This window comes from Vespa velutina, chromosome 13 (genome assembly GCF_912470025.1).
Source record: "Vespa velutina chromosome 13, iVesVel2.1, whole genome shotgun sequence".
NCBI lineage: Eukaryota > Metazoa > Arthropoda > Insecta > Hymenoptera > Vespidae > Vespa > Vespa velutina.
The window spans coordinates 351645-377500 of record NC_062200.1 but is presented as its reverse complement, the minus strand read 5'-3'; the positions used below and the strand labels follow the sequence as shown (position 1 = coordinate 377500).

At 39.9% G+C, this 25856-nt stretch overlaps 3 protein-coding genes across 13 annotated transcripts in view; 1 reads left to right on the top strand and 2 right to left on the bottom strand.

Moving 5' to 3' along the window:
• LOC124953743 (Y+L amino acid transporter 2) overlaps positions 1 to 801 on the bottom strand; it is a 2949-nt gene extending 2148 nt beyond the window's left edge. Inside the window, exons 1-3 of one of the 3 annotated variants that reach the window (XM_047505574.1) lie at positions 670 to 801; positions 155 to 343; positions 1 to 66 (exon numbers count right to left, since the gene is read on the bottom strand). The exon at positions 1 to 66 is cut by the window's left edge and continues 157 nt beyond it. In XM_047505574.1, coding sequence (XP_047361530.1) covers positions 1 to 66; positions 155 to 323 — 235 coding nt within the window. In that variant the 5' untranslated portion in view covers positions 324 to 343; positions 670 to 801. Of the gene's footprint in view, positions 67 to 154; positions 344 to 508 lie in introns of all 3 variants that reach the window. The other 2 variants (XM_047505576.1, XM_047505575.1) reach the window with 2 other exon arrangements.
• A 431-nt stretch (positions 802 to 1232) lies between these two features.
• Positions 1233 to 16481, top strand: LOC124953642 (SNF-related serine/threonine-protein kinase). Of its 6 annotated transcripts, XM_047505323.1 has the most exons (9): positions 1233 to 2505; positions 7748 to 7949; positions 8370 to 8522; positions 8741 to 8987; positions 9083 to 9434; positions 9536 to 9664; positions 9853 to 9958; positions 10035 to 10460; positions 10539 to 16481. In XM_047505323.1, exons 2-9 carry the CDS (start codon positions 7755 to 7757, stop codon positions 12246 to 12248), a joined length of 3318 nt encoding a protein of 1105 aa, XP_047361279.1. In that variant the 5' UTR covers positions 1233 to 2505; positions 7748 to 7754; the 3' UTR covers positions 12249 to 16481. The 6 variants fall into 6 exon arrangements, with proteins under 6 accessions (XP_047361279.1, XP_047361277.1, XP_047361275.1 ...); XM_047505321.1 differs by having other exon boundaries at positions 1234 to 2505; positions 9856 to 9958; positions 10077 to 16481; XM_047505319.1 differs by having other exon boundaries at positions 1234 to 2505; positions 9856 to 9958; positions 10035 to 16481.
• A 595-nt stretch (positions 16482 to 17076) lies between these two features.
• Positions 17077 to 24423, bottom strand: LOC124953646 (choline transporter-like protein 1). 4 transcript variants are annotated; one of them, XM_047505335.1, is made up of 17 exons: positions 23928 to 24423; positions 20803 to 20921; positions 20072 to 20185; positions 19792 to 19940; positions 19613 to 19690; positions 19446 to 19536; positions 19303 to 19366; positions 19032 to 19140; positions 18814 to 18937; positions 18613 to 18732; positions 18402 to 18524; positions 18229 to 18335; positions 17898 to 18154; positions 17627 to 17793; positions 17463 to 17555; positions 17301 to 17393; positions 17077 to 17192 (listed from the first exon to the last, which is right to left on the bottom strand). In XM_047505335.1, the coding sequence occupies exons 2-17, from the start codon at positions 20851 to 20853 to the stop codon at positions 17139 to 17141; spliced, it is 1794 nt and encodes a 597-aa protein (XP_047361291.1). In that variant the 5' UTR covers positions 20854 to 20921; positions 23928 to 24423; the 3' UTR covers positions 17077 to 17138. The 4 variants fall into 4 exon arrangements, with proteins under 4 accessions (XP_047361291.1, XP_047361292.1, XP_047361290.1 ...); XM_047505336.1 differs by lacking the exon at positions 23928 to 24423 and adding an exon at positions 22269 to 22365; XM_047505334.1 differs by lacking the exon at positions 23928 to 24423 and adding an exon at positions 21784 to 22242 and having other exon boundaries at positions 17463 to 17552.
• Positions 24424 to 25856: the final 1433 nt, after the last annotated feature.

The following is a 25856-nucleotide window of genomic DNA, read 5'->3' as shown; positions in this document are numbered from 1 at the left end:
ATATAATCAAGGAAACTCCTACGCTTCCGACCTCTTGTATTACACCTTTCGGGGATACAAATATGCCTACGGAAAGTTTTGAAACGTTTATATAGACAAATTCAATTTCCTTATATTATCCTTTACAATTTTCAATAATAGAGAAGGATTTTACCCGAGCCAAATATGATTCCTAAAATAATGGCAACACCTTCCAATAGTCCCAATTCTTTTCTCAGTCTTATTTTTTCAACATTGTTATATTCCTCTTTGGCATCTGTATCGTCTACAGAATTAATCAACTGCATTTCTCTTGGTGAATTGTCAAATATACCAGTTGTCATTTTATTTCACGTATCAATGGCTGTTGAAGTGATTACAATTCAAAAATTATTAAAAGTGTTAATAGTTAAATCTATTGTCGCGTAGGTGTGCAGATTTTGAAGAGGGAAGGAAAAAAAAAGAAAAAAAAAAAAGGAAAAAATCCGCACTAACAAGTGTAATTAATATAGAATTCTACTCGCGCTACCATTAAAGCATCCAAACATAGACAAAACATAGGGATTAATAATAACCCTACATCAGACACTTAGAAATATTCGCGAATATTGCTTTCTCAAACGAGTGGAAAACAACTACAACAGAATTAAACAGTTTATAACGTAGTCTTATTTAATGCATTCTTAATACCCGTTAAATATCTCTTTCTATCTATCTTCTACAAACTATTTATAGATCTGTTAGTTAATAATACATTTTAGGTTAAAATCCTACTACGTGCACGTGCACCGAAAGGATACACAGCGTGAGCGCCAGTATGACGCAATATGTCTTGACCCCTTCCCCCCCCCCCCCCCCCCCGCCGCCCCTTTGCTTGCTTCGATAAGATCAAAGACTTATCGATAATATGTATCGATAATTATAGTTTCGTTAAAGCGCAACTATTATTGGTCGAAACGTTGCATCGATTATATAAGCATTCTCAACGGTCCAATGAGTTTTCGTATATATCGTCGCATGATTTAAATTAACCAATCACGACGAGGTAGAAAATGGAAAAAGTATCGGGGAAATTTTCAAAATACTATCGACTATAGAAATCTCTCATTGCCGCTTTCGAAATAAATCGTATCGTTGAAAAAGTTTCAGTCGTTTTTAAAGCAGGCAACTTAAAGAAAGGAAATAATTGATTCTCGATGCGCCATCTGTACATTGAAGGGGAAACTTTCGTATACGCAACTCTCCTTCGGCTTCTTTCTTATTTCGCCGTTCTAGGAGGAAGCTCTAAGTTAACTTTTCAACGCGTAAATAGTTCGCGGCGAGGCGAGCTCGCTGCGCGAGTCTGTTTCGCGTCTGAAGACTTTTGATTGCGCATTTACCTCGAATTTCCAACAGATATCGTATTCTCGGACGAAGTATTTCCGATACAAAACGACAGTCGTCTCTATCGTTCTCGCGAATCTTTTGGCACGACGAATAAGCTCTGCCAGGCGAATAGAAATTTCAATAAATATCTCCATCGTCGAAGAGTGTTTAGTGTGCGTGCGTTTCAATTTTTCGCGTGTATGCGTGCGTATTTGTCTCCCTCGCGTGCACGAGACCGGAAGAGTCGGCCCAGAATCGGCCGAAAGAGAGAGAGACGGAACAACGCGCGTGTATGTGTGTTCGGCGGCGGAGAGCGTGTCTCGTCTCCTGGTATATGAGCGCGCGCGCGCGCGCGCGCGTTTCTGCTTGCTACGATTGGAAGTAAAAGAGAAAGAGAGGGATAGGCGATGCGAGAAGGACCGCTGACAAAGTTAGAGGAGAGAAAAAGAAAGATATAGAAAACGTTAAAAAGGTAGCTGGGTTGTAGCACGCGCGCGCGCACGACGGAGAGAGAAGTGTGTCGCGACGTCCTAAGGAGTAGAAGAGCTTTCTTTTTCCTCCTTTGTAAGAGGAATTTGTAAGAGGATCGAAGTAAAGAAGACGAAGACGAAGGAGGAAAGAGATAGAGAGAAAGCACGACTGGGTGGGGGTGTCGAAGCCGTAGAGGCGTGCGAGAGGGAGAGAGAGAGAGAGAGAGAGAGAGAATACCGAGCGGAAGAGTAGTGGAAGGATGCAAACGGTGCTGTGTAAACACGCGTCCTGGGTTGCGTCTGGGTTGCAGTTGGACGTACGAGAATCCTGAGTTCGATCCGTTTCTCTCTTAGGTTGTACCGAGGCACACCACAAAAGAAGGGAAAACGGTGAAAAGGAAAAGCGAAAAGTAACGGTGAAACGGGATAATAAAGGAGGAAGAAGAAAGAGGCGGAGGAGGAGGAAGAGGGAGTGGGAGAGGGAGAAGTCGGCCGAGCAACGGCGTCAGGTGACGCGCATTGCTCCATACAGCGAGTAAGCGCGCCTATATATGAATTCGTTTTACAAATGACGGTGTATCGTGGCGAACGACTTTGCTGTTGTTGTTGCTGCTGCTGCTGCTGCTGCTGCTGCTGTCGCTGGCTGGATAATTGGTCGTCGTCGTCTACTTAGCTGAGATCGTAAAAGCCTGTACGTATGATAATCGTTTAAGCGTGTGCGCGTAAGCGCGTGTCTGCCTTTGCTTCCATCCGTGTATATATAGATCTCAACCCTTTCATCTCGTTCCTCCCTTTTCTAAGGTTTAATAGACTCTTCTGTAAACATGGCTCCTGAAGCTGCCTTGGACCTGGTGAGAAAGACTTGTCCTCTCTTGTCCTTTCACCGAATTTTATTCTTTCTTTTGCTTTGATGATACTTTTAGATCCTTCTCACTTTTGCTAAGATTTGATAGGAGAGGAGAGGAAGATATCAATAGAAATGTTTTTCGCATGCGTTCACATGCACCGGACGATTGTTTCGTTCTCTCTCCCTCCTTCCCTCCCTCCCTCCCTCCCTCTCTCTCTCTCTCTCTCTGTGTCTCCTTCTCCTTCTGTCCATTTTCTACGATATGCCGTCTTTACACGAGTACGCGTGCACGAGGGTGACGCTTCGATTCACATTTGGAATAATATTTCTCCTTGCGAGTATGCGAACTCATCGACCGAAGGAAGAAAGAGAAAAGAAAGAGAAACCCTCTTTTTCTTTGTAGTTAACTCCAGAATATCGTTACCGCCATGTTTACTCCTGACAGGAGACTAACAGTCATTTAACCTTTTCGCGCCGAATATATCTTGGTAAGTCGTATTCTTGAAAAATGTTCTTTATGATCTCTTTTTCTCTCTTTCTTTCACTCACTCTCTCTTTCCTTTCTCTTGTCCGATGAGAAACATCGGTTGATACCTTTCTTCCGAGACGTATCGTATCAATAAACGTTCTCCACTTTTATAGACGCTCCTTTGACTTCCTGAAAAGCATGGAAAGACGAGTCTACGTCGTCGCGAATCAATGCGAACGATTTCGATGACGAAGAAGATTGGTAGATACAAAGATGGAAGCTTCAGCATTCTTAGAAAGAAATTTTTCTCAGCTTTTCTGGCAAAGGCCAAGTAAAGAAGAGATAGATAGATGGATAGATAGATAGAGAGAGAGGGAGAGAGAGAGAGAGAGAGAGAGGGGGGGGAGAGAAGAAGGAACATTTGATCTTTCTCCGAGAAGACGCTAACGCCTCGTTACGTCATCGTCTATCGACGAACCGAGGAAAAAGAAAAATGGTATGCAGAATAAGAGAGAGAAGAATAACAGAGAATCTTTGATTTCATGGACCACTTTCGTTGATCGCGTCTTATTATTCATTAGTTCCATGGCGCACGTACAGAGAAAACGCAAACGCACGTGCATGTATTCCCGTCACGAATGGTCACCTTTGACATTGAGAAAAAATTGCTCTAATCGTTTCTAATCGTTAGTGCGGCTTTAAGCCAGCTTAAACGGAACATCTTTAACTCTTCCACTCTTTTAATGCTTTATTGTGCGCCCTCTCTCTCTCTCTCTCTCTCTCTCTCTCTCGCTCTCTCTCTCTCTATTGTTACTTTTTGGTTTTCCAAAAAAATAACATTGATTTAGGAAAACGTTGACTTGAAATAATTAGAGTATTAGCGTGTAACGTTATACTCGTGCATTGTACTAAGGCCGGTTTCTCTTCCCATGTCCGTTCTTGTACAAGGTGTCCCGTTAAAATAGCCACACCCGTTAATCCATTCTACAGAAGAGGGAAATCGAAAATAATGTTTCGAAGGAGAGGAAAAAGGATCTCGCGAGAACGTGTACGTACGTGTACGCTAGTCTAACATATTACATAACTTTTCTCTCAGGGCAGTGCAAAGTAAGAGCAATAGGATTTTACTATCTCATTACTGTCAACGAGGCTACGCACATCCTCTGTCTGAGTAAAAAAAGCTTTTTTTTTTTTTCAAAGCTTTCCTACGTTTACCTGCGATATTTTTTTCTTTTTTTCTTTTTATTCCCCCCCCCCCCCCCCCCCCCTCCATCTCGAACTCACCTTCGAGAGAAAAAAGAAAAGAAGAAACATGGTAAACGATATACCTCAAGCTCGTATATCTTTCGCGCCTGAAAGAAACGAGAAATCTTTGTAACGGTACGCATCCACTATCTATTAAATGCTTACTGTGCGTTATTTTCAAACACGGCACACCTTACTTTGTATCTTGTAATTATTTTGAATCTCAAACGAATTGTCATTTTCGTTCGAAATCTCCTTTATCCTAGGATAATCAAATGACGACAATTATAAACGAAGAGAAATAATAGAATTCTTAAAGAATATAATGATATGATAAATGGTCGAACGTTATGCGAATAACTCGAGGATATAATTATATATCCGGTTGATAATTCATGCGATAATTTCACTTTTGTCGATGTTAATGTCACATAGGTTGCGAAATGAATTTGAATGATCATCGATGAGCATGCATACTCTATCGCTTTATATATTTTACTATCATATTACGTTATTTATCTTTGGACTTTCTTATTTATTCCGTCTCTTCTGATCTTTTCGTTATTAATTTTCTCTCTCTCTCTCTCTCTCTCTCCCCCCCCCTCCCTCCTTAATCACGAAGAAGGATAAAATAGTCTCCTCCGGAAGTTGTAGCAAATCGAGCAATCAACGTCGCCAATCCTGGTAATAGCAAGAGCTGCAAATTAATTTAACCCATGGACGAGAAGGAAATTTAGCTTCTTCTTCCATTTTCCCAAGGATATCCGATCAAATCTTATCGTAGAACTCCATCCGGGAGGAGAGACGAGAAAAAACGTTCACTATCGTCCAAATAAATATTTCTATGAAGCATCTTGATAGGATTCGCTTATATCGATAATCGAATTTGTTCGTTGTTTCGAAAGGATCGTGTCCGTGCTTATAGAATCGCATAGATGCGCATATATTTATAATGTGCCACCTAATCGAATTAATTTGCGTAATCCTACGTGATCCTATCGTCGTTGTCGTCATGACAGGATTAAACATATCTGTGTACCAAGTATGTGGATATACACATATCCGCAGATCCAATTTAACTTCTTTATCGTTATCCGTTTGCATTAGAACTCTGTTTGAATATCGACCTCATTGTAAAGTAATATAATTGAAAGAAAAGAAAAGAAGGAAAATAAAGCAATGAAAAGGATCGTGCACGTTTACGCGAAGATTAGTAGTTTTGTTTCGTTTCACGAATTCTTTTAATGTCGCATCGACGACGCTGATAGTAAAGTGACTTTTTTCGCGTTATATTATTCGCGCTTGTTGCACGCGGTACATCTGTATGTACTGATGGCAATGCTTCCCGTTGTAGTATGTACGTATATGTATATTCGATGTAAATATCAATGGCCGAGGCAAATGTTATCGACGAAGTGTCAAGCTTCTCCGATCGACCTTCTATCTAGATACTCGAAAACGATCGAGATTCACCACGACAGCTTTGCCACCGGCTTGTCCGGCTTAAAATCCCCTTGATATCACAATCTTTTTTTTTCTTTCTTTTTTTTTTTTTTTTTTTTTTTTTTTTAATTTAACATTTTTTTATTTTTTTTTTTTTTTTTATTATTATTTCTTTTTTCGCTACTGTTATTTTTTTGTTTTCGGCGCGTGACGCCTCGTCGCACACACGCGCAGAAAGAGATATCCGCGAAAGAGCTTACTCGACTCGACCGAGAAATTTCCATTCCACTCTCCCAGTTTCCTAATGCTTTTGCCACGTCTAGATAGCTATACATTCTCAAGAACGAAGTTATCGTAAGGGCACTAGTGGGTAGTAGCATTCATGCAACTTTGTTACTCGACCTCGAGAGACGAGATGCGCCCTCAGCCTTTACTCGATGATGCACCCTCTCGCTTTTATTAGACTCGGTTCTTTTGTCGTCCGCGTCCTCGAAAGCAGCACGAAATTCTCCTCTGGCACATACGTACTACGTGTCTATGGATGCTGAATATTACGCCTTTATATATGGCGTATATTATTCTTTCTCGCTCGCTCGACATCGTTCCGATGCCGGTCCAGCTCGGTCTCATCGTCCAAGATGAAGAGCTTCGAATCTGCCTGCCGGTGGTCTTTTGTTGGCACCAGCTATTTAACGTCTCTACATTTATTTAACGCTCGATTGGCGATCCTTCGAAATATCGCGAATTGAACGAAGCTTTTCTATGTAATACTCGACAGCGATCGTGATCTATGGGCCGTGGGCTTAAAATTGGGTCGTCCGCGTTATTTCGAACGGATCGCCAAGGATGTCTGCAAAATTCGACTATCGTATCTTTCTTCGCGCATTGCACGTGATCGTGACGATATTTCGCTTGAATGAACGACGATAAACGTAATACGCGCATTCGTTATTACGAATTTGTAATCGTATAGTTGAAAGTTTCGATTCTACATAATCGATCATCGTAGTGTATCGTGACGCGAGGGCGCTATATAACGTTTGACATCGGGAGCTGGTTGATCGGCCAACGACGTTCTAAGAGGTTCGAAGGTAATCTCCCCTTTCGCCCACGTTCTCTCTCTCTCTCTCTCTCTCTCTCTCTCTCTCTGTCGGTATAGAAAAAAGAAATTGCACGTTATGCGCATTGGGCGCATTAAACGCGACCCCTTTACTCCAACATACGTTCGCGTTTGACGTAAGCAAGCCACTTCGAGTATCGTGCGAACCGGAATTGGCTTTAAGACGATTTCAATCCATTGGAAATCTCGTCGTTTCCATCTTATTAATCTTTTTCAGAGGACATTTTTAGTTAGCACTTTCGAAAGGAATTTCTACATTCCTTCGATCAAATATCGTGCCCAATGTCCGAACGTGTTAAATGGCGCGGAATACAAATCTGCCCTTTCGAAATTCTTTGCGGCACTGAGATCGTAAATACGACTTGGTTATTCGCCATTGACCCTCGGTCGGCTGGTAAAGCCTAATTAATTATTGCCTTGGTGAGTTAAAAATAATCCCCGTGACCCCTCCGTCGATAGAGGCGAACTCGAGGACGCCGTTAGACATTTCCTCTTGAAATGATCGATTTTACCTATCTCGATGACTATTTTTTTCCTTTTTAACTTTTCCTTCTCTCTTATCGAACGAACGCGGACAGTCTGCCCCGCGCGCGTTCCATCTCGATCTATAGGACAACAAAATTTGGATTGTTTTCAGCCGATCGGCTTTATCGTCCGTTCGAAAGGCTATTAAAACTTATTTTAATTTGTAATATAAAGCGTTACACCAAAATTCATCGCTCGTTGTCTTTTATTTATTTATTTTTCTTGTAGTTGTTGTCTAAAAATGACGAATAAAATGTTATTATTTCTTAATTGTCTCTTTGCAGCGGCGAGATGCATCGTAGGGTGGGATACAGCAACTACGATGGCAAGATCGCGGGCCTTTACGACCTGGAAGAGACTCTTGGTCGTGGACATTTTGCTGTGGTTAAGCTAGCTCGACATGTCTTTACCGGGGAGAAGGTTGCAGTGAAGGTCATAGACAAGAGCAAACTCGACGAGATATCTAGGGCGCATCTTTTCCAAGAGGTGAGGAAAAAACGCCTCCAATTGATGCTTTTTCTCCCTGTCTTCCTTTCAACTTCTTTTTCCTTTTTTTCTTCTTTCTTTTTTTTTTCTTTTTTTCTTTTTCTTTTTCTTTTTTTTTTTTTTTTTTTTGTTTACCTTGTGTAAGCGCGAAATGTAGGAATGAAAAACATTTCAATGAGTAGACTAGACGGAAAGAAATCGAGATTGAATTAACGAGTGTATCCTGTCGACGAAGATTTACGATCTCCGTCAAGTTATGGATCTAGTTAAGATCAACGAGATAATCGTGTGGAAAGAGATAAGAGGTCGATGACCCCTCTCCCTTCCTTTTTCTCTCTCTCTCTCTCTCTCTCTCTCTCTCTCTCTTTCTCTCTCTGGCTCTTTCTCTACGGTTTCCAACAGTGTCGGTCGATTTAATAGGTGCGATGCATGAAACTGGTGCAACACCCGAACGTGGTGAGACTGTACGAGGTGATAGATACGCAGACGAAGCTGTACCTGATCTTGGAGCTGGGCGATGGCGGTGACCTTTACGACTACATCATGCGCCACGACAGTGGACTCAGCGAAGAGGTACGAATTATACAATACTTTCTTGCGATCTTCTTAAATTAGTATCTCGAGGATGTAGTTGCAAAGCTGCCAAACTTGTGTGCATTTCTATACTCATAAGAGAGACAGCTGTTTCCTCATGATTCACCTTTCGATTAAATGCGAAAGTTTCGACAGTTTAAACAAAGTTTCCCTTTTGTTGATAAGTTCTATCGATGAAAAGCTCTTTCGTTCAACAGGTGGCCAGGACGTATTTTCGACAGATAGTCCGTGCTATATCTTATTGTCATCGGCTGCACGTCGTTCACAGGGATCTCAAGCCGGAGAACGTTGTCTTCTTTGAGAAACTTGGTACTGTCAAACTCACAGACTTTGGTTTTAGCAATAGATTTTGTCCTGGTCAAAAGCTCGAAACTTCCTGCGGTTCTTTGGCTTACTCGGCACCCGAAATACTTCTCGGCGACAGCTACGATGCTCCTGCAGTTGGTACGTTGTCCTTATGTTTTTTTGTTTTTTTCTTTTTTTTCCTTTTTTCCCCATTCGTTCTTCAATCATTTCTCAAAATTTGAACGATCGTTTAGATGTCTGGTCGCTCGGAGTGATACTTTACATGCTGGTCTGCGGGCAAGCACCGTTTCAAGAGGCAAACGACAGTGAGACATTGACCATGATCATGGATTGCAAGTATTCCATTCCAGCACACGTCTCCGAAGATTGTAAACGTTTGATCGCTAGAATGTTAGTTAGAGAGCCCGAAGGAAGAGCCTCTCTCGAAGAGATAGCCTCTGATACTTGGTTAGCTATAGGATTGGACACGGATTCCGTGGAAGCGTTACCTCTAGTTTCTCGTCAACAAGTATCCGACGATCATCATAATCTTATTATTACTAAAATGGTTAACGGTAACATTGCCACCAAGGAAGAAATATTAGAGTGAGTATAAATCGCAAGGATCCGAATCGTATCCTACTCGCGTTGATCGTTACCATGAATTCCTCGAATAATCGTTCCTCTCTTTCTCTCCTTTCTTAAAGAGCGTTAGACAAGAACGAGTATAATCACATAACGGCGACGTATTTCCTGCTGGCCGAGAGAAAATTGCGAGCTCATAGACAGGAACAGGTGCAGAAGGCGCGCCCCGAGATACTTGATGTTTCTCCCAGGTATATATTATATCATCGTATCATATATATAGATGTGTGTGTGTGTGTGTGTGTGTGTGTGTGTTTATATATATATATATATGTATATATATGTATATATATATGTATGTATGTATGTATGTGTAGATAGATAAAGATCGAGCGACAGTTAATATCAAACAGCCTCATTTTCCTCGATTCGATTTCAGCAGACAAGAGGAGGCAACGACGAATCTTCACGCTAATCAAAATTTACTTGGTACGGTGAATCAATCGTTGCTGAGTGTTCCACGCACGCCTGGTGACGTACCTCAGGTACGTATCGCATGACTGCCATCTTGCCAAACATCGTGATTAACGTTCGAACGTACAAGTGACCTCCTTAGCTTAGCTTTCCTGCCGTAGGAAAAAAAGATTCCTATTCTCGTTGCAGAACGTACGTACGAGAAAGTGCAGCATCGTGCAAGAGGAGGAAGACGAGGACGACGTTTCCTCGTGTTCCGGAAGAGAAGAACGTGGTAGCAACTCGACCTTGAACTCGTTCAATCGTCGTGGCTCTCGTTCGGAAGGGAAGCTCTCTCATATTCTGCAGGAAAGGCTGGGACAACTCCCAGAGAAACATCCTGGGCACAAAGTAGTAGCGACAGCCAGGCTCGCGACTCAACAAGATTCCTCGAGCAATGCCGCTGTGCCTGATCGAGAAGAATCAAAGTTAAAGTCGTTTACGAAGGACGCCAAATTTGCCGATGCATCCTCGAATCGTCGTTCGAACGTAACCGTCGTTGTACAGCAGGACGACAACGTGGTATTCGAAAAAGTAATACCTGGTGCGACGAAAGTATCCTCGATCTTCGATGAAAGTTTAAAGTCTAAATTTAGTACCTCGATCGTTCAGTCGCCAGGTTGGTCGAAAAAGCCAGGGAGCGTCGAGAGTAGACCGAAATCCGTGACCGAATGTACGAGACCTTTAGGGCCTGTTCCAGCGAATAAATGGAGAATGGGTGCACAGCATAGATCGACAGGACATAATTTGGAAGCGTCCGCGATGTCGCCAGCTGTCTCTAGACCGTCTGATTTAATTTCCACGACGACGACAACGATTCTAACGGAATCGTCGACGGTCTCGATTCCTCTTCGTTCGAGCACGCACGACGATCATCAATCCTCAATGCCAAAATATAAGACGATGCCGTCGCCTGGTAGTACAGGCTCCATGTCACCGCCGCAATTAACGTTGAACGAGATACTTGAGGACGGAGACGCGATGCAGGCTACGGTGGGTTCGAGCGAGTGCACCAACAACAACGCTTCTGCCGCCAAGTGTAGGGTAGTAAGACGGACGGGATACGAGCAGAGAAGGAGCAAGTTCCATAAAACTAGAACGGCTTCGTGTTCGAGCTCGGACGCGAGCGACGACGACAGCGAGAGTAGAAAGAAGAGAGCGCATAAGCTCGGCGCGACGACGGAGAAGCCTCTGCCACCTAGGCGAGATAGTCACGACGATTCTAGCGATTCTCAGGATCCTGGAGGGAGCGGAGGTGGGGGCGGAGGAGGAGGAGGAGGTAGCGGCATTGGAAATGGGGAACATACTACGAGCGAAGCGCCATCGAGTACAACCGATACTAATCGTAACGATGGTGGTGGCACTACGAACACGACAACTAGCAATACGACGGCCGGCGGAAGGCACAGATCAACGGAAAATCAAGTGGCCTTCGGGAGAAGACATCGGGCAGGTAGAAGAAGAGCAGGCGAAACACGTTTGAGAGAAAGCCAGTCGTTGAATCGAATAACGGAGGTGCAAGAAGCCGAGGGCCCATCGGCGGCCTGTCACAATCATTCTCACGTATCTCGCAACTCGACGATTTTAAACGTCCAAAACGTTTCAACCTCGTCCTCCTCGATATCCCAAAGTAGCACCGGATCTCACGGTATTAATCAACCGTTATCGCACGCTGCTACGACCGTACAAAAAGCTAAGGGCTTTGGCGCTAGACTTTTGCAGGGTTGGTCCCTCGGTAAATCTAGTTTGTCGCAAGCTGTGAGTAGGCAGCAAGCGGATAGCAATTCCACTGCTAGAGAAATCAACAGAATGGATCAACGAACAAAGTGTCAGACTGTCGAAAGTTGTAACGACGATAGAAGAAAGGATCTAAATGGTGGTTTGATCAATAATCAAACAGCTCCGAACGAAAAGGAAAATCGTGGGGCCTCGGTAAACAGGAACGACTGCAAAAGTAGAAAAATTCGTTTGCTCAGCCGTTACTTTGCGGTTCACAAGAAGCTCTGCGTACCTCTACCGGGTCTCTTCGGGAAGGGTCGACTTTACAAGGCTCGTTCTTGCGGTAACATCGCACGCGATCGTGTCAGTCCGCCCTCACCAAAGTCGGTGCTACTATGTGCCGCCTCGGACGACAAATGGCGAGAACGTCATCAGTGGTGCGACACGAAGCATCAGCATCGTGGCAGCGACGGTGATATCAATCAGAATCTTGGTCTTGCTCATCTCGTGCAGGAAAGAGTAGTTGGTAAAGGCTGTACCGGTATGCCAGCCGTATGTCATATTCATTTGGGCGACGCCTCCAAATGTTGCAGTCTTTGTTGATGAACGCTCGATCGAGACGAGCTAGAAATTCCCAGTGTGATTTTTTTTTATTCTTCCTGACGGTAGGATTTTAATCTCAGGAGGAACCAGTTTGTTCGTTCTATCGCCGCACCCCATCCACAAACATCCACCCAAACATACACACAAATGTGCGCGCGCGAATCGCGAGTCCTTTTTCTACAAGGACCCTTCGTCGTTGCTGATGAATGATTACGTTGCTTCGACATTTTTAAACACACTTTGTTCGAACGTTCCAGAAATTTCTCAAATGACGAAGAACGTAAGATATATACGCAAACACATACACACACATGCGCACACACACACACACACACACACACACACAAGCATGTATATCTATATTTTTCCTCCCTCGTGGTGGTGACCCACGTAAAATAATGGCGGTTACGTTTACGACGCCAAACATCTATATCCAATCGTTCCTGAATTATCTTGATACGCGAATATAGCTGAACGTTGCTGTTAGCGTTGAGAAGAGAAGGATAAGAAAAAGAACAAAGAAAAAGAAAAGAAATAATGATTATCGAGCGTTTATCGCGCTCGATCCCTTCGTGGGAAGTGTATCTAGTCCGTGTGAACAAGCCTGTATTAAATATTGCAGAGTTTATTATTATTATTTTTATTATATATTAAATATTATATTATATTATTATAATAATAATAATTATTATTATTATTTGATATAGATGAACAACGTGGATATTAACTCGTATCGAGACGGCACGGTGTTCGAGAATAAATGAAAACAAATATTAAAGAAGAAGAAAAAGAAATATTCGTATAGCTTCGGTACGTTTTGAGTCTCGGCAATTCTCGAGGGTCTTCCTTCGTCTTTTCATTTTACACGTCTCACGTCCATTTTCCTATACCGTTATACGCCTTCTTTCCCTATTACATTCTCTCTCTTCTCCTTCTGTCGAGCTCGAATCGCAATTTAAATTTTCCCTTCCTCCTTTTTATCTTTTCCTATGTTATTTCGAGAGAAGAGAACCGAATCGGAAAGATAATGTTTTCTTAACCAAAGCAGGACCTTGAATTATAAAGCTGTCGTATTCAAGGGCAGGGGGGAGAGGGGAGGGGAAAACAAAAAAAGAAAAACATAACAATTATAGAAAAGTACGTGCGTTACAATTATTTCATTGGTGATGGCTATAACGACGCGCTCGAAATTGATTCTATGTTTGTTTTAATTTAAAAAAAAAAGAAAAAAAAAAAAAAAAAAAGAAAAAAATACAAATAATAAAAATTCGTAATTGTAGATATGCTTGCCGGCCAAGCACATTAGCGCAATAGTGTCTAGGTTTTCCTTTTTTGTTTCTTTTTTCATTGATCTTTCTTTCTAAACGACACTCGTAGCCGTCGTTATTGTTATCGCATTTTCGTGCTACGATCGGTTAAAAATTCCCGACGACGTGCTTACGATTCGATCGGCAACAGCCACATAGAAAACAATGCATAGATGATTAAGCTGCATTCACACCTAAAATGTTATATTAGATGTATCCCCGGCTCCCCTCTTGTGTCCTTTAGGCGCAATCGTGTAAAATGTATTTGTTTAGAAAGAAAGAGAGAGCATGCGCGGTGCTTCGAGTACGTAATTTGTACATACATATATATATATATATATATATATATATATATATATATATATATATATATGTGCCGAAGGCGAGGCCGATTTAAAATTTTTTATTAATTGACATTAATTTTTGCAAGGTGTCACCCGATACACACACACACACACAGAGACACACAGAGGACACACAGACACACCCATCGAGAGACGAGCTTGAAAAAATTGTATAACCATTCGCTTGAATTATCGAATGCTGGCCATTCGATTCAAAGGATCGAAATACAGACTCTTTGCTTATTCCAAGGGATAATATTATATAGTATATATGCATATATATGCGCATAATCAATTTTACAATCCTTCTAAACATAGTCACACATACACACGAACATTTATTATGTACAAGGAATAGTTGTTTTCCTTTTTATATATTTATCACGGAATGATCTGCAATGCTTATCTTTTTTAGATCGAAAATGTTTGCGTCTATTCCATTTTTATCGAGCGTGCGAATTTCTGGAATAGAGAAAGAGATTAGAATACAACAAAATTTGGATCTATTATCAAAAATGAACACACGAATCGTTTCTTATTTTGGCTCGAAGATCTCTCTAGTTTTTCCTTGTATAATTTCGATTAATGTACACATATATACGTATACATATACACACATATACTTACCAACTATGTACGTCAAATATTAACTTGGAAATATGCGCAAAATTATTCAACTTCCTAACGACTAAGACTGATGCTTTACGAGTTACTTCGAATTGTTTATTAATTTACAACATGTACATTTGTAGTATGTCGTGCGACGACCATGGCTCGATTGACGAAATCAATAAAAAAGAAAATATAGAGAGAAAGAGAGAAAGCGAACAAGAGTAGCGTCAAACGCTGAGTGCAATTTATCCATCAGAGGACGAAGAGCGTTCTTCTTAGTCGTTAATTTAGAGTTCCTTGGCCAAGAAAAAGAACAAAAAATTCGGTCTCGCAGAATTTTCCGGCCGAAGAAATTGTGGCCACCTCAGATCGACCAAGCAATGTGACTGGATATTAAAATATCGTTTATATAACTAATGAATACGTAGAGAAGACGATCTTTGCGAATCTCAAAGTTTTTTTTTCTTTCTTTTTTTTTTTTTTTTTTTTTTTTTTTTTTTTTTTTCTTCTTTTCCCTTTTTCATTGCATCGAGGAAAAAAGATTCCTCCCAAGAGAATTACTTAGTATTTTATTTATTTCTTTTTTTCTTCATTTCCATACGTCTCTCGTTTCGCAGCTGTGAAAAATCGCGAAATATTCTTTGAATTTACGAATAAAAACCTTAAATATATCGGACAAAAGTAATAATGAAAAAAGAAAACACAAGATAGAAAAACGTGTATTTTTGGTGTTGTCAAAATCGTGACAATATTTTAATGTTGTATGCACGTATGAAAAATTCAATGGAAACGATTTTCCAATGTTTTATTTCTTAAATTTTTATAATCCCTTCGACTTTTCAAAAGGAAACAAACAGCCTTTATCTCGTTCGTTCTCGTGCAGACATATTTTTTTCTAATTTTTCTTTCCACCGCGGGAGGACAAAATTGTTTTCCTCGCGCAGTTTTAACTTTTCCGTATTTACACAGATATGCGTTTTTTCTTCCGAGTTCGAACGAAAAGCTTTTCACTTGTTTATTATTTTTCGAGAGATCGAAAATCGTGTAAATCACGAACGTTCCTTTTTCCTATTTTTCTCTCTTTTTGTAACAGCAGATAGTGTTAAATCGTTCGAGATTTAAAGACGAATAAGAGGTGTTAATTAATCTACGCCCACGCGAAATAAACCTTCACGGATTAATGTCGACCCGACTCTTACTGCCAGCTTTATCATTGTAAAACGGATCCACTTACATGCGTGTACCGCTAAAAGCTGTAAAACACAACCCGGTATTCTCGTAATTCATACATACATACATGCAATAATTGTGTGCCCGAATCGAATGGAATAAAAGAAAATAAAAGAAAAGATACAAAAAAAAAAAAAAAAAAAAAAGGGAATAAATAAACCAATAAAAATGTTAGCTTTTATGCTAATATAATACGTTCAAGTACATATGCGCGTGTCCTATTGTCTCTTCGTTCGTTCCTCCTTTATTCTTTTTTTTTTTCTCTCTCTATCAATTCAATATCTTCACTCTCCTACAATTAAAAAAAGTCTTTGGATATTCATATTAATCGAGGAAAGAAAACGTACACGTGAGTATAGAAACAAATCGTATAGAATTGTATTTTCCTAAACGTACAATAATAATAGACGGCACTAACAGTAGTAGCTGTAACTCTATAAAGTATAAATAATAACATTCTCTCAATATGCTCGTACGATTCCAGAGTCTCAATGTCGTATTCTCACCCATGAACATGCAGATGCAATGCAAGAAGAATTATACCAATTTATTCTTTTATATTGTAGTATCTAGATTCATGGAATATTATTTATTTACAATGCAATCTGTATGATCACAATGGGCTGTTTGTTATTAAACATATACTTAAATGTAATATAACGAGCATAAAATACTCTCGCGGTAATACCTTGCGAATAACGAGGTAATCGATTTCGCTTTAACGAATGCCTATTTAATTTGAGGAAGGAAAAAAGAGGAAATATAAATATATATATAAATATAAATATATATATATATATATATATATATATATATATATATATATATAAAAGACATATCCAAAACATTTGCGCGCTTTTAAAGTTAATGGAAAAAGTATTGCGTTTGTGAAGATTGTAACTTTGTCGTATAAAAATGTGATTCATTTTTTTTTCTTTTGTTTCTTCCTTTCACTGATTCCGGTTTTGGTTTCGATCTCTTCTCTTACGTTGTACGTAATATGTTTAGGAACAAGAATCGATGTTTTGTACCTAATCTATGTTCGTTGATGTGCGAGTTAAGAAATTAGCACTGAACGAGATCTCAACGAAATCTCGCGAAGCGTCGAACGTGACAGAAATTCGAGGAATTAATTTGCAGTCTTTTTAGCATTGAAAGAAATCTCTTGTGACTCTGTTCGATGATTTATAACATTTGCATTGTCCGTACTTCTTTCATTTTAACTTATTTCCAAAAAATTCCTAGAACTCTCGACACGATTAAAGAAAAAAGAAAATAATCTATTTTATCAGTATTGGAATACGTCGCAGACATTTCATTCTTTTCCTGTTTTTCATTTTGGTTGTCTCAAAGAAGAAAAAGCAATTGAAAAGCGAGAAATCACGATGAACGTTGTTTCATTGAGTTTCGTCCAACTGACGTAACGCCTTCTTGCTATTTTCCACAAACTCCTGTAATAAAAAGAACCAAAAAAAAAAAAAAAAAAGAAAAAAAAACAAGAATAAACATATTATTTAAAAAGAGAACGATTAAAAATTTAACGTAAGAAATAATTTTACCATCAGTCCACGGCTCATGAAGTACGGCCTACTAATGCCGTCATTTTTCGCACAATCCTCGCAAAAACAAAGGAATATGGAGTCTATGATCATCTGAAATAAATCGATTAGTCAAGTTTCACGGTAACGTCTCGAAATGTTTCTAATCTTTGTTAATCTTACTTCGTAAATCGAAATGAAGCAATGCGAAACGAGAAAAGCCAATACCCCAGCCAGGGCAATTGGCACCCAGGGATGTTGCAATCCTTCCTTCTTCTATGCAAATAAATACGTGAGAGAAGGGAGCATAGAAAAAAGAACAGTTCGAACGAATGACAAAAATGTACCTGTATCAAATAAATTCCAGTGATAACAGTCAACACAACTACCAATACTTTTCCCAAGAACAAAACGAAATCTCCAACGCTGTTAATAGCTGCGACCCTCAAAATATTACTCGAGAGTGCTTGGAAAGCCTTTTTCCCGCCGGAACAAAAGTTACATCCGTATATAGCTGGAAAGGAAGAAAGAAAAAAAAAAAAAAAAAACAACACGATGTACAAGACTTTGAAAAATGTTGATAAGAAGAAACGTTTAATAAAAGTGAACAGAAAGTACCTGTCTCGATATAAGCATTTCTAGTAAGAAACTTGAGAGCACACTCGAAGCACCAAAGGCAACATTGACAACACCAAAGAATTCCTCTCACTAGGTCGTTGTCGAACTTCTTCAAACGATTCTGTACGAAGGAGATCATAGCTCTGACCAAACGAACGATTCCGATTATCAGAGCACCAAAAGCTATTGTACCCAAATGATATCTTATGAGATATCCAAATCCTTTAGTCACAGTCAACGATAGTCTCTTCTTATCTCTATTCAAAATATATCAATCCATTAAAACTGTGTTCGGTTTTGTTAGTTGGAGAAGCGAGTTGGAGAAGTTCACCTTGTAAAAAACCAACGGGCTACAGCGAGCGCCACGACCATGTGCTGACAACCAAGGAAAAACTCACACATGACGAAGAAAACAAAGAGATTGTACCATCTGGCAGCCTGAAAATTATTATTATATTAAAAGGTCCTTTATTCTAGAATAGTTCAGAATGACACGTTACTTACTATCAAAAGAGCATCCTTCCTAAAGTGAATCCCCGTTTTATTTTTATAAATGGTACCGGCGCTTTCGATCCAGAGCATGCAATAAATAAAAGCGAACATGCTCAGACCAATGAGCAGGTACGTCTGTCGAAATGATGATTTTTTTTTCAGTGTCTCAATTTCGGTGACTCATAAAAATTGATAAAACAGAAACGTCTACGAATATATTTACATAGATTGGTTGAAGAAGTAGAGCGGGCATCGAATAAACTGCCTTTCCTGCTTCACGAAAGAGCTGCATCACCAAAGCGATCCTTTTTCTCATTACTAAAACGATCAATAGAGTGATCACCTACGAGGAAAAAATAGGAATACTTTTTCTTTTTCGTTTTTGCAACAACGTCTTCGACGGTAAAATATCGCGAGGACTGACCGTGACAACTGACATGACGATGGCGTAAACGAAATATGCTTGCAGACTCGAGTCTTCTTCAAAGTTTTCTTTCTCCGACGTATTTTTCGAGTCCAATTCTTTTTTCTCTTGATACCAGGCCATCCTGAATAGAAAAAAAAGAAAGAAAGAAAAAAAAAAAAAAAGAAAAAAGGAATTCCATGAGAATAAGATTCCGGTAGAAGGACGATTGGACTCACCAGAGATAAGTTGTACCGCCGATACAGGCAACGATTACACCAATTAAAACTATGTAAACGATCCATTGTACCATATAACGGAAGGCTATCAGAATACCGAGAGAAAATGCTGAAAACGATTGAATAATTAATGAATCGTCGAGCGATATTTCAGAGATTGAGTTTGAGACGATGACAGCAATGATATATTAATGACTATGATGATTGATGGCTGACGATGATGATAATGAACGATAAGGACGATGACGATGTCGTTGATGATGTCACTAACCAAGCGCAATTAAACAGAGATACATCAGCTCTCTCCAAGCTACTCTGAGATCAGTCGATACTTCCTAAAATACCAATGAAAAATCCAATGAATCATGTCTCAGAATCGTATTGCAACGTTAAATATGTATGTCAATTAGTTACTTTATAGAAATTTTCTAATCCGAGACGTTTAATCAGAGATATGGCGGTGTCTGTTAGTTTTTTTGGTATACAACGATTTAGAAAGAATATTCTGCAATGTAGAAAACATTAGTTGGGATGATCCTTTCTTCTTTCATCCGTGTTACGTCGTTGAAAGTTCTACTTACTGATACTCCAGGTCGTCGCATTTGGCGACACATCGCCGAGTTTTTGTACCGTTTAATTCGATCTGCATTTGTAGGTACCTACGAGTGTTAAAGGAATGATGCTACGATTGCATGCTCTGTCACGTGATTTCTTGTCTTGTCTTTTCTTTTCTTTTTTTTTTTTTTTTCATTCTACTTACGGAAGATTTTTGTAGTCGCCACCCTTGCAACTCAACGCTGGATCGGTTTCCCTTGGCGTGATACGACCGCAAACGTTACCGCAGTTATCGTATCCATATATTATACGATATATGTCTCCATTTTTTACCGCATTTGTTATTATAAATGCCTTTTGTTTTTGTTTTTTTTTTTTTTTTTTTTTTTTTGGAAAATTGCAACAAAGATACAATAAAATTAACGTGTCTGATTCTATTAATAGTATACGTACGTAGCGTTATATGAACGCGAAGTTACACTTACGAAACCTCCGAGCAATGCAATTAGTATAATTAGAGTTATTAAATCGGTACAGGATCGATCGATCACGAATATTCTCTCGGATCTCCTCGCTGCCATCTCTTCGTTTTCCGGAGTCTGAAAATAATTTCAATTTTAGATTTAAAAACGTAAAGGTAAACGACAAAGAGAGAAAAATGAAAAATGTAAAATAAAAGAGGTTAAAATTTATTAAAATAATTGATGGAGAGTAGCGAATTTCGAATAAGCTCCGCTTATTATTTTCTTTTTTTTTTTTCTTTTTTTTTTTTTTTTGCTATTGAATTTCTCAATAAACTTTTCGTTTAATTTCATTTCCCTTTTGGAAATACGAAATGCATGAGATAGCAGTCTGGTCACGTTTATAAATCGACATTGACCAGAGGCTTTAAGAAAGGGATCTCGCGTCGTGGATATTTTACTTTTCATATCCGCTCGCGACTTTCACGTCTTGATGGAATCAAAAGGCATTCTTGCGACAGGAACGTGCCAGCCGATAATAATCCTGTTAGATTAATGAAATGACTTAATTAAATTCTCTCATTAGCCGTGTCCGAATAATACGTATGTGTATAGCGAGTGATGCATTAACTTTATTATAAGATATTATCGTCGTTGATTATATATGATAGGAGCATGTAACTAATATGAAAAATGCTTCGTTAAGAAAAATATAAATGAAAAGCGTAAGATAATAGTATTTGTTTGTGACTCACTCCGGGCTCCACCTTGGAGGAGACCTCGTCCGAACACCCGCAGCAGCCCATCCTGGACGAATCGATCGAGTCACCCACGTGTGCTCTTGCTATTTGGTGACGAGCGCCTGTCTCGTTACCTTTTCATTCGAAAAAAAAAAAACAAAAAAAAGAAAAGAAAACAACAATTTTCTTCTCATTTATTACATAGAGATTTGACGTAACAAATAATCGCATCGTTTCTTCCTTTGTATTTTCATTTAATCTCGCATATCGTTCCATGTATGTACGCTTTAGAGAAAAATTTCTTTCGAAGAAAACAATAGGAAAGTTATCGAGCGACACGTATGAAAGTGGGTTATTGGTTCAGCAGATAAGAATGCTTTTCCACCTATATATGGTAATACGTGTAAAAAGGGGCAAGCATCGAATTCTATCGCGTCGAGTCACTTGCAATTTCTACGAGACAATAGAATAGAATTTAATCGATCGACGAAACGGAAAGATGCGAATTAACGGTACGTAAAAATGTAGAAATTTTAGCGGAATGAAATTCGAGGCACGCCGACCGTAATGCATCGAGAAGAAGAAAGTTCGATTTTTAAACGCAAACGACCGTTTGCGGAAAACGCAGAAAAGAGGGGCTGGGGTGCGAGAGAGAGAGAGAGAGAGAGAGAGAGAGAGAAAGATAAAAAAGCAATGAGATCTCAATGACATTTCTATGGCACGTGACTCGCGTTATCGATCGATTTTCCAAGTAAGTGCAGTTTATCGCGGTTATCTCGTTATCCTAGCGCCTAGCGCAAATTCCTAGATCAAATTTTGCAACTCCCAAACTCATTTCTTATATTTTCTTGACAATTTTATATCGGACGAGACACGGTCAGAGTTCGTAACATGGTAAACGATAGAGTCAAGGGAAACTTTACCAGCTGGTACACAGAACGCACTAATTATACTCGAACTCGTGCAACAACGAATCCCTCGGTATTTCTGACTCACCGTTGTGCGTCGTCTGCATGGTCGTCGAAAATTCCAGACGAGAAGAAGCAGAAGAAGGAAGAAGAGGAGGAGAAGAAAAAAAAGTTGAAAAACGAAAGAAACTATATCACTGTTCACTTTTCGAAAATCATTCCCCGATTTTTTTCTTGCTATCAAAAACAGAGTGGCCGTTCAGAGTTGCGCCCCTAGACGATCGCGATCCAATTCGGTTTATATCGTTGAATAAGAAGTTTTTATCTACGAGCATACCGACGCGTAGAATTGCGTCCGAATGGAAGAAAGGTGATAGCTACGTTTGAGAAAACCGAGCGATAAGAGAAATCGATCGATCGTCTCTTGATCTATCAGAGAGGAGGGAACCGATGGTAAACATTTCTTGAAAAATATCAATGCGCGTTTATTCGAGGAGGAAAGTAATGGCCAAGAGAGGTTTGAAAGAAGACCGCAGGTAAACTGTGCACTGTCGTTCTACGAGTTTAACGTACCTGGATGGATCCAGGTTAAGCACGGCCATCACAATCGGCTCCCCTCCAAAGCCCTTTTCTACCTTTTACGAGCTAAACCCTCTTATTCCGTAAGAGGCTCCGAGGAGAGAGCGACGAGAGGGAAAGAAGAAGAACGAAAAAAAAAATATATATATATATATATATATATATATATATATATATATAGCTCTCGAGATAAAAGACGTTTCCGGGTCATTCGTTTTTGCGAAGATCGAAGAGCGTCGATCGATCGATCGATCGATCGAACGAACGAGGAAATGAAATACGCAAGCCATGTTATTAGTCGGTCCCGTAAACAGGGCCGACCGAGCAAGCGTTGATCCGATTAGAGGATGCGTTTACCGCTGGAACAAGTGCCCCTTGATGAATCAATATCACATCGACTCTAACACACCCAACGTCTAACAAATTGGAGTGGCTTTCTCTAGATGACGAGCGTTATCCTCGTCGCACGTCAATTGGACGAATATTTATTTATTATTATTTAAAAAATGAAAGAAAGAAAAGAAAAGAAAAAAGGAAAGAGGAAATTGTGCGCGACTCAACGATTCTGTAATCAGGGAATCGTACGAACGGACCTCGTAATCAGGTTGCGCAACGATCCCCTCTCCCCCCTCCCCCCCCCCTCCTCTCTCTCTTTCTCGCATTGTCATTGAAAAGAAACAAGCCGCACCGTAGGTAGTCCACTCGTGTAGAGTGAAAATAATTAACGTTTAAAACAAAGGATCATTGTCGGTCTACTCGCTTTTAAGTGGGCGTACGAAACGCGCGTGGAATACACGAGCATGGATTATTTCAACGAGTAACTCGGCAAAAGGCGTGCCACCGACAACCTGTCGCTCTCATTGGAGCAGAGGTACTCAACTTTGCCCTTGGGACAGGATTAGAAAAGAGCCGCAAAGAGTCTCCATCGTATCCCAACGAAAAGGATCATGAAATTGCTTTCGAAGCACGCGAGCCCTAAAGTTTCTAATAAATTTCAATGAGGAAACTATAGGGATAGGGTAGAAAGTGTAATTTCGATTAGACAAAGAAGAAGCAGGGCTTCTCAACTCTCATGATCTAGATCATCGAGAGAATTCCATTAACGAGAGAGAGAGAGAGAGAGAACGAATCGACGATCGAAATATAAAGAGAAACTCTCCAATAGGTTTTCGGTTTATGGCCAACAATGGAAATTATATCGTTTCGTCTCCTCTATACTACTGATCAATCGAACGGCAGAAATACTCTTCTTCTCTTTTCAATTCTCGCAATAAAACACGCAAAACGATCTTATCACTTCGTGGAGTATTCGTTCGCTCGAGTAAAAGTCATACTAATCCTTTTATTTTTCTTTCGATTTATCGTATCGACGAGTAGTAAATTTCAACGATCGAAGGATCCGAGAAATCGATCGAGATTTCGTCCTTCTTCGGCGAGCCCCACGATGTAAGAACGATGTTACGATTTTGTAATTTACTCGAACGAGGTGATTTTCGATAAGGAAAACAGAGAGAGAGAAAAAAAAAAGAACATTCGATATAATCACTCACTTTGATATCCTATCAAAGATTACATAAAACGTACGAGTTCCTCGATCGACCGACCGATCGATCGGTCGGTCGATCGGTCGATCGATCGATCGTTCGTACTAACCTTAAAAAGTTGTATCTCCCGCGTAGAACGTCGCCATTGTTTATTATTGACAGTTTTCACGATCACGTGACTTTGTATTTTCCTTTGTATTTTCTTCGAAGGCGCATCCGAGCTGCGTCAGTTTTACGTTGAAAAAGGATAACGACGTTGAATTTTTCTAAAACGATTAAAAACTTTGACTCGATACTTTAGTACGGAAAGGAAGAAGCGTTCTCGGTCGAGTACATTCGCGACACTAACCGCGGGAGAAAGAGAGTATATACAAGCTGAAAAACGATGCCACTCTCTTTCCCACTCTTTCTTGTCGATGTTTTTCTTTCTCTCCCTCTCTCTCTCTCTCTCTCTCTCTCTCTCTCTCTCTCTCTTTATCCCTACTAGATGAGACACGCAGGCCTGTGCCTTTATACGTTGACACGACTCCTTCCTTATTTCTCTTCTTTCTTCTCTTGGCTTTATCTCTGTTAGCTTCTATTCTCCTTGCACGCGATTATCTTTCCAGTCAGCAGAACACTGTTGATTATTCAAGGTTCCTCGTATTCCATCTATACGCCTATATGCGGTTACATATGTATCTATATAAGCTTTCAAGATAATCGTCCGACATCGCTTGGGATTCCATTAACGGATGTCCGACAATATGATTACTTTGTTCGCAAATTCGTTATATTATTCGTTAGAGCACCGATATGTATTTTCTGTCCTAGATTTTCTCACGCGAGAGACCGCGAATACTTTGTTATAATGAAATACCAATAGCAATTTAATACTATCGATTAAATTCGTAATATTACTCGACGAGTAATAAATAATACCGAAGGAAAGTCAGGTCGGACAATAAAATAAAGTCTTTCATTTCGATAAACGTCGACGTTCGACGATAACGTGTATGTTCGTTCCATTGTGGTTATAACCGTTCGCGTCTAACTATACCAATGAATATCATTCCAAAGGAACGATACTTTAACGCAAAACGCGGTTCATCGACCCAAGTCCAAACAAGTTTTATCTATTAGCCGTAGGATCTAGCCTCATGCGTGACATATGCCGACGATCGGTAGTATCCTTATGAATCTTTTATTTCGATCGTGCACGCATGCACTCTTCAAACGACGCGCTCCATACACTTTGGTAATGACATTTTACCTCTTTCGATTTTAAAACCACATCGATAATATCATTTCGAACGAACGATATAAGAAAATATCCTTTCGATGCGCGAATTCGCACGGACTTTGAGGTTAGTTCGGAGATCGCTTATGACTTTATACGCGTAGCTTTCTCAGACAGAGATCATTAGTTTTTTCTTTCTTTTCTTTTTTTTCTTCAACGAGAAAAAATTTGTTCGTAAAATTTGTTCGATATCTTTTTGGATCGCGTGGATTATCGTTTCTCTCTCTCTCTCTCTCTCTCTACACGTTCTACTCGTTGGGTCTTCTTCGAAGACCGATAAAAATCTATCTTTCCTTTATTAATGCTTTTCGTTGCAGCAACAACGTCGAAACCGTCAAACTGTACGTTTGACGTACCATATGGCTCATAGCCAAAGTTAGCTGGTCGAAAATTAGAACGTTTGAGATTGGAATCGTCGACGCAACGAGTACTTGCTACGAGTACGCGCATTTATCTTATTCTTACGATCATCATCTTTACGAGTTTAGAGATCGATCCGTTGTTGTTCGTGACGGCTCTGCGAGAAATAACGTTACGTACCATCTACTTTTATATTATTATGATTTTAACGAAGAGAAGGCATTATTGTAAAATATTCAAATCGCCGTTTACGTGGATAACTATGCAGCAGCTAAACGACATTTATCGATTCCGTCTCGGGCCATGCTTCGTACGTTTTACAACGATGATAACCATCTTAATTGTAACGCGATTCCATCGTCGCTGTCTCATATTCGAGGGAATTATTATTTGTCGATC